Consider the following 13,622-nt stretch of genomic DNA (forward strand, 5'->3'; position numbering starts at 1 on the left):
ACCCTACTTAAGAAATAGAGTATCCTGTGACCTGTGTGCCACTCAGTTGCAGTCTTAGATTGATTTTTTTTTTTTTTCCTCCTCTCCTCCAGGTTTTGGTAAGAATAGTCTGAGCCGTAGAGGAAGAGTGATGCCTGGAAAGAGACGTCCTTATGGAGTTATCACTGGCCTTGCAGCTAGGAAAGCAACTGGAATTCGAAAAGGAATTAGTCCTATGAATCGACCACCTCTAAGTGACAAGGTAGGATAATGGCTAATCCTGAGTCAGAAACTCTTTTTTTTACAAATGAATCTGTATTCAAAACAGAAACAGACTCAACAGACATAGAAAACAAACTTACAGTTACCAAAGGGGATGGGGAGGGGGGAGGGATAAATTAGGAGTATGGGATTGACAGATACAAACTACTATATGTGAAATAGATAAGCAACAAGGATTTACTGTATTATCACAGGGAACTATATTCAGCATCTTATAATAACCTATAATGGAAAATAATCTGAAATATATATATATTTATGACTGAATCACTTTGCTCTACACCTGAAACGAACACAATATGTAAATCAACCATACTTCAATTTAAAAAAAAGAAAGAAACCCTTTTCCTTTATTCGTACTAATATTTCTGTGAATGAGCTTGAGAGAGCATTTTATTTGAATATTTTGGGTTTTTTAAATATAGTACTTTGGGGCTTATATACAAAATTCAATAATTAAATAAAAATTATTGTCATTCATGAAGAATACCTAAATTTCCACATTCTGAAATACAAAATTTTTTTTACAGGTTCTTGACTTTCCCTGTGTGTGTGTGTGTGTCTGTGTGTGTGTCTGCAGTTTTTAACAGGTTATTGATGTATAATTTTATACTATAAAATTCATTTGTTTTAAGTGTACAACTCAGTGAATTTTAGAAAATTTATAGAGTTGAACAATCATCACAATAATTAATTTTAGATCATTTCTATCACTCTAAAAAAATCAAGTCCATTCAGTCATACCGTGTGATATGCCCCAGGCAACCACTAATCTACTTGCTGCAGATATTTTATAAATTTGCCTTTCTGGCATATTTCATATACAGGCATACCTTGTTTTATTGTACTTCACTTTGTTGTGCTTCACAGATACTGCGTCTTTTTAGAAATAGAATATTTTTGGCAACTCTGCACTGAGCAAGTCTGTTGGTGCCGTTGTTCCAACAGCATTTGCTCACTTTGTGTCTCTGTGTCACATTTTGGTAATTCTCGCAATATTTCAAACTTTTTCATCATTATATTTGTTACGGTTATCAGTGATCTTTGATGGTACTATTGCAAAAAGATCACAACTCGCTGAAGTCTGAGATGATGCGTAGCATTTTTTAGCAATAAAGCATTTTTAGATTAAGGTATGTACGTAGTTTTTTTAGGCATAATGCTGTGGCACACTTAATAGGCTACAATATAGCATAAATATAAATTTTTATATGTAGTGGGAAACCAAAAATTCATGTGACTCACTTTATTGCGATACTTGCTTTATTGCAGTGGTCTGGAACCAAATCCCCAGTAACTCCGAGGTATGCCTGTAAATGGAATCATACGATAGTATGTGGGCTGGCATTCAGCCATAATACTTTTGAGGTTCATCATGTTGTAGCATGTCTCAGTACTTCATCTCTTTTTATTAGTGAATAATATTTCATTGTATGGATATTTTGTTTACCCATTCACCAGTTGATGGACGACATTTTGGTTTTTTCCACTTTTTTGGGTATTGTGAATATGTTGCTGTGAACATTGCCCGTAAGTCTGTATGGACACAGGTTTTCATTTCTCTTGGGCGGATACCTATCTCCCCTAGTTGATACTTTTAATTAGAGTTACAATTATTTACCCACCATAAATTAACTACTTTTCAAATCTTAGCTGAATTTTTAATTACATCTCAATGAGTAATTTTTGAATTGGCTGTATAAAGCATTACTTAAAATAGTTTCACAAATGGTTTTTCTTTAACTTCTTATGTTTAGTAAGTCTGAGCCACCAAGGAATTTAATGTTCCACCCTGCTGTTTTTTAACCCCTTTTGTTTCTCTGATTATGAAAGTAATACATATTTTAATACAAAAATTCAGGACATTCATTTCTTAAATTGTCTTAAGTATCTGTATTCTGGTTAACCACAACTGTCTTCACCCCTTAACTTTTCAATTCTGCTATCACCAGCAGCTATTCTCTAAAACTTTATTACAGAACTTGCTCCAGTAAAAATTTTAAGTTACCACATGTGGTAGTCTTTTGAGTTGTTTAAAAATAGTGAAAATTGAAAGAGAATGTGCTAAATGGTAAGATCTTTTTATTTAAAGTTTGAATGATTTTGGAAAAGGTATGGTTTGAAATTTGCTGTTTCTTAAGAACCTTTCTCTCAGCCTGAATATAGATTAATGTCTCAAGAGAATCGACTGTGGTACTTGTGAAGCAGATCATTTTCTGGCAGTTTAGAAAATTTCTTTTTACATATAAGTAACTTACACCATCCTTTTCTGTTCATTAAATTACCTAAGTAAGTTAATTGTCCTTGAATTGCTGCATATACTTAGAAATTTTATACCTTAAAAAAAAGTCCTGACCACAATTAGACTTTTTGTTACTTTTTCTCTTCCTTTCCACAGTTTATATGAATTAGCGAGATTTTATTTCAATAAAAATGTACATTTTCTTACCTATGAAGTGAATTACTAAGTGGGAAAGATAGCACACTCATTTACATTACTAGTATTTACTGAGAGAGCATATGGCTGTGCCTGGAGGGGAATGGTTGTCTCTAAGAATGAATTTTCTTTTGTTTAGAGAAAGTCAGCTTAAAATATCTGCCAAGTAAAAGTTCGTAAGGGATTCTTCTACTGGAATATATAACCTTGTCAATGTCAATACTGTAACTTTTCTATTTTAGGTTCACAGTTTCCTAAAACTGAGGGTGTGTTATGTTTTGTAGAACTTTTAACTTGACTAATAATACTAAACCATTTAGTACTTCTGTGAACTTAAAAATTTTTTTGTTTTTGCTGCATATATAGCAGTTACCTTCTGCTAATGGGTAGTTTTGATCTTTTGTCTGATTTTGACATTTTATAAATACCTTATCTTCATACTATGGAATTCTATTCAGCAATAAAAAAGGAATAAATGTTAATGCGCAAGACTGTGGGTACATCTCAAAACATCATGCTAAGCAAAAGAACACAAACACAAAACACTATGTACTATGATTCTGTTTATTTGAAATTGTAGAAAAGGCTAAACTATAGTGACAGATCAGTCACTGCCTGGGGTTAGAGTCAGGTGGGGGAAGGAAATTGACTGCAAGGGGGCACAGGGAAACTTTTAAGGGTGAGGGTACTCTTTTATATCTTGATTATGATGTGGTTGCATGATTACATGTAATTACCCAACTTTATCAAACTGTACACTTAAAATTTTATTGTATGTAAATATTACTTTAATAAAATAGCATTAAAAATAAACTACCTTAATTTATTTCCTTCAAGGAATAATTTTTTATCTCAAAATTCTGTAAGAAAAACTTAGCCTTAGGTATTTTTTGTAAACACTTTTATACACATGTACAAACCTTAGATTCATGGAACACAAATTCCCCATATATTAATGGATTGTTAAAGTTCTTGTCCATGTATTCATCATTTAATTCACGTTGACTGAATGCTCAGTATGTCCTGGACGCAAGGGATTCTGCAGTAACTCAATAGAAAATCCCTGTCTTCATGGAGAACTCAAATAAATATTAAATAATTTATCACACAAATAACTATATGATTATAATATGGCAGGTAATTTGAAGGAAAGCACCATGTGACAGTAGCATCATAGGAGGACCTTTTACATTTACCTATGAAATGAGCCTTGGTATTTTTATTAAAGACAAACTACAAAGCTCGGAATGGGCCATCATTAGTCTGATTTCATAGCATTTCTTCTGTACTCTTAATATTCTTTATTCCTCCATTTACTTATTTTCCAAACATTCATGAAAATGAAGACTATCGTAATGTTTGTGGTTTTTAGTCAGTCGATATTTATGGGATACTTCTCATATTCTTTTTTTTTTTTAACTTTTATTGGAGTATAGTTGCGTTACAACGTTGTGTTAGTTTCCGCTGTACAGTAAAGTGAATCAGTTACAGGTATACATATCTCCACTGTTTTTTAGATTTCCTTCCCGTTTAGGTCACCACAGATCATTGAGTCCAGATGTCTCTGTGCTAAACAGTAGGTTCTCATTAGTTATCTATTTTATACTTAGTGGTATATATATGTCAATCCCAATCTCCCAATTCGTCCCATTCCCCCCTTCCCCTCCTTGGTAACCATAAGTTTGTCCTCTACATCTGGACTCTATTTCTGCTTTGCCAATAAGTTCATCTGTACCATTCTTCTAGATTCCACATATAAGAGATTTTTTTTTCTTTTTTTCTTTTCTTTTTTTTTTTTTTTGCGGTACGCGGGCCTCTCACCGCCGCGGCCTCTCCCGTTGCGGAGCATAGGCTCCGGATGTGCAAGCTCAGCGGCCATGGCTCACGGGCCCAGCCGCTCCGCGGCATGTGGGATGCTCCCGGACCAGGGCACGAACCCGTGTCCCCTGCATCGGCAGGCGGACTCCCAACCACTGCGCCACCAGGGAAGCCCATAAGAGATATTATATGATGTTTATTTTTCTCTTTCTGACTCACTTCACTCTGTATGACAGTCTCTGGGTCTACCCATGTCTCTGCAAATGGCACTATTTCATTCCTTTTTATGGCTGAGTAATATTCTATTGTATATATATAGCACATCTTCTTTATCCATTCCTCTGTCAATGGACATTTACGTTGATTCCATGTCCTGGCTATTGTAAATAGAGCTGCAGTGAACATTGTGGTACATGACTCTTTTTGAATTATGGTTTTCTCAGGGTATATACCCAGTAGTGGGATTGCTGGGCCATATGGTAGTTCTATTTTTCATTTTTTAAGGAACCTCCATACTGTTGTCCATAGTGGCTGTATCTATTTACATTCCCACCAACAGTGCAAGAGGGGTCCCTTTTCTCCACACCCTCTCCAGCATTTATTGTTTGTAGATTTTTTGATGATGGCCATTCTGACTGGTGTGAGGTGATACCTCATTGTAGTTTTGATTTGCACTTCTCTAATAATTAGTGATGCTAAGCATCTTTTCATGTGCTTTTTGGCCATCTGTATATCTTCTTTGGAGAATGTCTATTTAGATCTTCCCCCCATTTATTGATTGGGTTATTTTTTTGATATTGAGCTGCATGAGCTGTTTGTATATTTTGGAGATTAATCCTTTGTCAGATTCTCAAAATATAAGAGAATCCAGATTAAATACAAGATATAGTCCATATTGTCAGAGGCTTTAGAAAAGACTTCATGGGAAATATGGAAACCTGAATTAGGCTTTAATGATGGACTGAATTTATATATGTAGAGGGAGAAAAAGTGGACATTTCATGTGCTTATTTTCTATGACATTGAATTTTCTTAATTCTTGTTCTTCTACTCAGACTTCTTTGCTATCACAACCTCCCTTTTTCCTTCTCACACATTTGTTTTGGATCTTGGCTGTCTTATCTCTTCACTTGATATCAAAATCATATTTATATAAAAGATTCCCTAATTTACATTTCTGGATCTCTAGAGGGTTCTTCTCTTGAGCTCCAGAGCCATGTTTCCTCATCACCTATGCATCCCTCAGAATACCTCAAACTGAACATAACCAAAATAGAAAAAAATTCATTCTTCTGTTTGAATTCTTCTTTTGTTGCAAGTATTTTAAGTATAATGTAGTTATCTTTTTCGTCGCTTAGACAGGAAATATTCATGTTGTTTTAGCACAACCTGTACATCTAAGCAGTGGTCAGTCCCTGTCCATTCTGCCTCAGAAATGTTTATTGTAGTAGGGTATAGAGCAAAAAGCAATCTAATTAACATAGTTTCTTGCTTTCTGAAAGAATATAGAGCGATATTTTCCAGCATTAAAAAGGAAGGCAAACCTTCTGAGACAAAATGAAGTACAGAGAAAACCAGTTGCAGCTCTCAAGAGACCTAACCAGTTAAATAGAAAGTAAGTACTCAAATATATGACAGTGTTATGTTATACATCATAAATAAAGATGGACTTCTTGCACTGAGAGTTTGCAGTGATGTTTATAGGTATCTGGTCATTTTCAAGACAGATATTTGGGATGTCTGTTTGAAAATCCAATATGGAAGTATTCAGTAATAGCTTCCTTATCTCTTAGAACCAGTGTTATTGATGAATTTAACTGATTGTAAACGTTTTCAAAAAGCATAACTCTGGGTCTTTCTATTTCTTGACATATAGAGTAAAATTGCAAAAGGTGATCATTTTGGTAAAAACACATCTTCCAGAATTATTCAAAATTGAGAATTCTGAAAGCTGAATTTGTTATATAGTCTCAATGGCTCTTAATAAAACAGTGTATGTTATTTGTGGGAAAAGCAAACCTGAAAGAATTTTGCATTAATGCTTCGTAAGCTGAAATTATTTTTCTATTAATTTAAAAAAGATATAACAGGGCTTCCCTGGTGGCTCAGTGGTTAAGACTCCACGCTGTCAATGCAGGGGACCCGGGTTTGATCCCTGGTCAGGGAACTAGATCCCATATGCATGCCACAACTCAGAGTTTGCATGCCACAACTAAAGAGCCCGCCTGCTGCAAATACGGAGCCCACCTGCCCAACTAAGACCTGGCACAACCAAATAAATAAATTTTTTTAAAAAGTATAACAAAACTTAAAAATTGTGGCCTATCGTTATGGTATTCTGTTCTCTGTAAGGATAGAGTAGTTGACAGGCTGCGAAGTTTTCTTATTATTTCAGTTTCAAATGCCTTTTATTCATCTTTTATAGAAGATAATTCAAAGCAAAAAAACCCTGAAATGAAGCTTTTGTATAAGTGGAATGGCTACAATTGCAGCTTTATTCAACTATCATCTCTTTTTCTTTTGGGAATCATTTCAGAGTACTTTTTTGGAAAAGGAAAACTTCTCAAATAAGAGCTTGTCAATTACATGAACCATTAATGAGCCCATGTTAATTGGGCTGGCAGGGAAATTTTGCATTTGAGCCTCTATAAGATTGGAGGTAAGATTAGGTGACCTGTTAAACATTTATTTATAAAATTAAGTAGACAGAAATGAAAATTTGTTTTCTCATGTTTTACCAGCTTTCTATAAAAACTAGAAAGGAATTGGTGAAAGTCAAGTCAAACATATAATTAAGATTACAATGTTCTAAGCAGGAGAGAGCAAACAGTAGAATAGTGTAAGTTTCTGTGTGATTTATATTAATATATGAAGGTTTCTGAGTGAAGGAGAGAAAATTGGAGAAGATGTTATATTTCAAGATTTTCTCTTCATTTTTGGTTTTCAGCGGTTTGACCATGATGTGCCTAGGTGTGCTTTTCTTTGTACTAATCCTTTTAATAAATCTGTACATTTATGTCTTTTACCACATTTAGAAAGTAGCATTAAAAATGTTATTTCAGTGTCTTCAGAAGAGACCTTATATGTCAGAATATTAGACAGTTGAATATTTGTAAGATAAATTAGGTCAGAGTTAACCACATTGTTATGTAGTCTGCTACAGAGGGAGGTATTTGTAAATCAGATCTCAATAGCTCCATGTAAACAAGGGTATAATTCAGAGTCTTTGTGTTTAGTGTACCTCAGATTTTCATCCTATGAATTTAAATATTTTTGCTTATCTTTTCAAGGTGTTTGAAAGTTGTTAAGTGGCCCACACTATTCATGGTGTACATGTTTTTGTTGCAGAAATAACATTCCAGCCAATTTTACCAGGAGTGGAAATAAATTAAGTCATCAGAAAGACACTCGTCAGGCAACTTTTCTTTTCAGGAGAGGCCTGAAGGTATAAAAAACCCTTGGTAGTGTTTTCTTTTTACCCAAACGATCCTGAACATCCACCTTTAGTAATCCTCAATCATAGACATGGCCCATGATTGAGGTAGGGTTTGGGTTTAGAATATGGAGGACATGACATTAGATTAATTCCTTTTTTTTTTTTCTATTTTCTTTTGTTGTCCTCAGTGGCAGTGTCTTATAAGAATTTAACATGTTATTTAGGAATAAACTTGTTTTTACTACTTGTTCTGATACAGGAACCTGAACAAAGAGGTGTTGTCAGAATAGGCACATGCCCCTCTCCTGCATTCACACACCACACTGGGTTATAAAGTTACAGAGCAGGGTAGCTCTTTGGATTCAAATCCTCTGCTTTCTATGGGATCTACTGCTTTTTTTTTCCCTTCAGGTTCAGGCCCAGTTGAACTCAGAACAACTGCTAGACGATGTAGTAGCAAAGAGAACTCGTCAGTAAGTTTCAATTTGTTTTTCAAGATGTCATTTCAAAACTCCCAGAATAGTAGTGACCCAAATTACTTTGTACCCCAGTCGAAAAGAAATTAAATGAGACCCAAAGTGAATTAACCATTGAGCCTGAAATAAATAAATCCTATGTTGTTTTTTCCCAAAAAACCTTTTTCATTTTCACATGTCAGTGTTATAAGTTTTAGCACCAAATACATTACTCTGTATTTTAATTTTTTTCTTGCCTGTTTATTCCTTTTTAATGAAACAGCTCTTTATTTTTTTATAACTACTTTCATACAAATGAACCAATTCAGGGAATAAATAGAAGAAAATCCAGTAGCGCTTTTAGAAAATTTATCGATTTTTAAAAACAATAGGCTGTTTTCTTTTCACGTATTATTTTTTTCTCCTTACCCCATGAAGGTTTTTTTCAAGAATGTATTTTTGTCTGTTAGAATTGCACTCCCCAAGTGTGAGTTGTATTACTCCATCAATATGATCAGGTCTTAAAATTAAATCATTTAAAATTATGGCTACTTCTGTGAAAACAAAGCATATAAAACATGATCATGGTCCAGATATGATGCCATCTATAATGGGCATGATTTTGAGCAATTTCAGAAAGGCAACTATTTGAACTTGACGCTGGCAATATTCCTTTGCACAGGAGTCAGGCATTAGAAACCAAAAGGAAGGAAAAAATGATCATGACCCATTTGCTTCTGCAATAAACAGTATTTACATAATTGTAATAATGTAAATGCGGCTTATTTGTTTTGAACTTTAAGAATCAATCTATAGAACAAAGCACAAAATACTTAATTTGGTAACAGTGTGATATAAATGTCTGATTTTGACCAACATAAATATAAAAGTAAAGATAAAAAGTGAGAGGTACAAAATGGGTGAAGAGGTGGAGGGAAGGAATTAGAGATGCTACTGTCCTTTTATACAAAGTGGGTAGGGGATAATGTCAAGAGACACTACTAAAAAAAGAGATTTTAGTATATTTAAAGTTATAATGGAGGTAAAATAGTGATATAGCCATCAAAACATTTAGAGGTAGGAAGAGAAACTAGAGGATAGTGTAATGAGCTGAATCCTTACCATAGCAAGATAGTATTACACATGCATTTTGTTTAGTGAACTGGAGGTAACTAACTAGCAAGCAGGAAAAATAGGTAAGGTTAAAAGTGCTGCCTCTGGGGAGCAGAAAGGGAGAATAGTGGGGTAAAGGACTGTTGTTTCTTATTAGAAGCCTTTCTGTATTATTTGATTTTTTTATGTGCATATATTTGTTACACTGAAAAATATTTAATAAATTCAGGTGTCTAGTTCTTACACCCAGGATGCTGATTAATTATATCATGGTGGGGTCCAGGTGTCTGTATTTCCTAAAAAACTAAGAAAAAGTAATGGCTACTTTAAAATGTATGTTTTAATGTGGAATACACTATAGGATTCATAAGCTGTCATTTTAATGAAATTTTTGGTTTTTTGAAACTAGGTGGCGGACTTCTACTACAAATGGAGGAATTTTGACTGTATCCATTGATAATCCAGGAGCAGTGCAGTGCCCAGTGTAAGTCTTTTTTTTATTTTGCAAAAATTATAACTTCTCTGTATAAGATAATAGAAAAATATTTGACTTCTCTTCAAAGTATGATGTTCACGTTAGGATAAACTGAGACAAGGATAAAAGTAATACTTGTGGTATAAAGTGGAAATAGTATAATACAAAATTAAAGGTAGGGGATTCCCTAGTGGTCCAGAGGTTAGGGCTCAGCAGGCGCTTTCACTGCTGAGGCCCAGGTTCAATCCTTGTTGGGTGGAGAACTAAGATCCCTCAAGCTACACAGCATGGCCCCCCAAAAAACAAAAAAATCAAAAATAACAAAGTTAAAAGTAAAAGCTCCCTGATTCCTGGTTCTACAGCCCCAAAGTAACCACTTTTAACAATTTCATATATTTATTTTAAAAATTGGTGCCCATATAACATACTATGTACATCTATTTCTTGTGTATAATCATACATGAGATAATACCATGCATACTTGCTCCCTTCTCCCCCTCCCCCCAGTATGCTTTGGACTTCTTTACTTTTCATTACATACAGATCTACCTTCTATTTAAAGGCTTCATAATGTATTATTTTATCTAGATGACCTTAATTTAGTTAACCATTCCGTTATATGTATTGCATTATAAACTTTCTAGGTTGAAGCCGGAAGTGATGTTGCCTAGGGGATGGGGGGTGAACTGAACCCCGATTTGACAGGCAAGATGTGAGACTTAAAGCACAGGGCCGCAGGTCAAGGATGCATTTCAAGAAAGTTCTAAAACCATATCATCAAATTCAACCTGATAGTTGACCTAGCCATAGACCAGACCATAACTGGCACTCTTAAATTTTTCCCATCAAAAAGTATCAGGAATGAAAATCTAAGCTCTATACTTAAAATTTAAAGAAAGTCCTGTATCAGCCAGTAGTCTAGCAGATTGGCTAGTTTCTTGGAAATTCATGCAGACTTACTCAAGCTTCTAACACAACAGAGGAAAATATCTCTGTGCTGATATTTTTCACATTATGTTTGTGGCCCATTAGTAGGTTATGAAATCAGTTCTGTGAGATGTGATGAATATATTGTAAAAAGAAAATAAAATAATAAAAATTTTTTTCAACTTTCTAGGTTTATGGAGTTTTGTTTTTAACTATCGAGCCATTTTAATGATTGAAATGAAAACCTAGGATGATTCTCTAAGATTTCAGAGGTTGCTTTATTTTAGTAGAAGATCAAGACTTGGAAATCACCAATCCTTCCAAATTGTTAAAATGTTTGTAGTTCTACTTACAGAGGTATTCTGTGAGCGATTTATAAATTTTAGTCTCTAGATTAGTCAGTCAAGAACCAAGTATTTTTTTGAATTCAGCAAGGTTGCAGGATGCAAGATTTATATACAGAAATCTACTGTGTTTCTATACATTATAATGAAAAGCAGAAAGAGAAAGTTCAAGAAAAAAAAAATCCCATTTAAAATTACATTTAGGGCTTCCCTGGTGGCGCAGTGGTTGAGAGTCCTCCTGCCGACGCAGGGGACACGGGTTCGTGCCCTGGTCTGGGAGGATCCCACATGCCGTGGGGCGGCTAGGCCCATGAGCCATGACTGCGGAGCCTGTGCGTCTGGAGCCTATGCTCCGCAACGGGAGAGGCCACAACAGTGAGAGGCCCGCATACCGCAAAAAAAAAAAAAAAATTGCATTTGAAAAATACCTAGAAATAAACTTAACCAAGTAGGTGAAGGACCTATATGCTGAAAACTGTAAAACGTTGATGAAGGAAATTGAAGATTATTCAAAGAAATGGAAAGATAATCCCATGCTCTTGGATTGGAAGAATTAATATTATTAAAATGACCATATTACCGAAAGCAATCTACAGGTTTAATGCAATCCCTATCAAAATACCCAGGACATTTTTCACAGAACTAAAACAAACAATCTTAAAATTCATATGGGACCCCGAAAGACCCCAAATTACCAAAGCAACTGCTGAGGAAAAAAGAACAAAGCTGGAGGTATGAGCCTACCAGACTTCAGACTATACTACAATACTACAGTAGCCAAAACCGCATGATACTGGCACAAAAAAGGACACATAGATCAATGGATCAGAACAGAAATAAAAGCCATGTACCTATGGTCCATTAATCTATGACAAAGGAGGTAAGAATGTGCAATGGAGAAAAGACAGTCTCTTCAACAAGTGGTGCTAGGAAAACTGGACAGCCACATGTAAAACAATGAAGTTAGAACATTCCCTCACACCATATACAAAAATAAACTCATAATGGTCTAAAGACCTAAATGTAAGACATGAAACAATAAAGCTCCTAGAAGAGAAAAAAGGCGAAGCACCCTGACATAAATCATAGCAGTATTTTCTTGGATCAGTCTCCGAAGCCAAAAGAAATAAGAACAAAAATAAACAAATCGGACCTAGTTTAACTTAAAAGCTTTTGCACAGCAAAGGAAGCCATCAACAAAATCAAGACAACCTACAGAATGCAAGAAAATATTTGCAAATGATGTGACTGACAACAGGTTAATATACAAAATATACAAACAGTTCATACAACTCAATATCAAGAAAACAAATAATCCAATCAAAAGGTGGGCAGAAGACCTGAGTAGACATTTTTCCAAAGAAGACATACAGATGGCTAACAGGCACATGAAAAGATGCTCAACAGTGCTAATTGTTAGAGAAATGCAAATCAGAACTACAATGAGGTATCACTTCACCTGTCAGAATGGCTGTCATCAAAAAGTCTACAAATAACAAATGTCGGAGAGGATGTGGAGAAAAGGAAACCGTTGTGATACTGTTGGTGAGAATGTAAATTGGTGCATCCACTGTGGAAAACAGTATAGAGGTTTCTTAAAAACTAAAAATAGGGACTTCCCTGGTGGGCCAGTGGTTAAGAACCTGCCTTCCAATGCAGGGGACATGGGTTCGATCCCTGGTCAGGGAACTAAGATCCCACATACTGTGGGGCAACTAAGCCCAAGCACACTGCAACTACTGAGCACATGAGCCACAACTAGAGAGCCCGTGTGCCACAACTAGAAAGCCCACCCACTCTGGAGCCCATGCACCACAACTAAAGAGAGAAGCCCGCACACTGCAACAAAAGATCCCGTGTGCCGCGGTGAAGATCCCTCATGCTGCAACTAAGACCCGATGCAGCCAAAAATAAAATAAATTAAAAAAAAAAAAACTAAACTAAAAATAGAACTACCATATCCAGCAGTTCCACTCCTGAGTAGGTAGCTGGAGAAAATGAAAACACTAAATCAAAAAGGGCTGGGCCCGTGAGCCATGGCCGCTGAGCCTGCGTGTCCGGAGCCTGTGCTCCGCAACGGGAGAGGCCACAACAGTGAGAGGCCTGCGTACCGCAAAAAAAAAAAAAAAAAAAAAAAAGATATGTGCATCCCAATGTTCATAACAGCACTATTTACAGTAGTCAAGACATGAATGGATAAAGAAGATGTGGTGTGTATATATATATGTATGTGTGTATGTATACATGTATGTGTGCATATGTGTATACATGTATACATACATATATGTATGTATACATGTGTACAGTGGAATATTAGCCATAAAAAAGAATGAAATGCTGTTATTTGCAGCAACCT

General features: G+C 35.3%; 1 protein-coding gene across 1 annotated transcript in view; it reads left to right on the forward strand.

Annotated features, from left to right (window-relative positions):
* The window catches only part of FYTTD1 (forty-two-three domain containing 1), a 31,466-nt gene that overhangs the window by 13,472 nt on the left and 4,372 nt on the right, over window positions 1–13,622 (forward strand). Inside the window, exons 3-7 of the mRNA XM_081235270.1 lie at window positions 93–241; window positions 6,019–6,131; window positions 7,865–7,961; window positions 8,364–8,425; window positions 9,930–10,004. Of these exons, the coding sequence (XP_081091396.1) occupies window positions 93–241; window positions 6,019–6,131; window positions 7,865–7,961; window positions 8,364–8,425; window positions 9,930–10,004 (496 nt within the window). The remainder of the gene's footprint in view (window positions 1–92; window positions 242–6,018; window positions 6,132–7,864; window positions 7,962–8,363; window positions 8,426–9,929; window positions 10,005–13,622) is intronic.

The sequence above is a fragment of the Mesoplodon bidens genome (genome assembly GCF_964165515.1).
Source record: "Mesoplodon bidens genome assembly, chromosome: 5".
Classification (NCBI taxonomy): Eukaryota; Metazoa; Chordata; class Mammalia; order Artiodactyla; family Ziphiidae; genus Mesoplodon; species Mesoplodon bidens.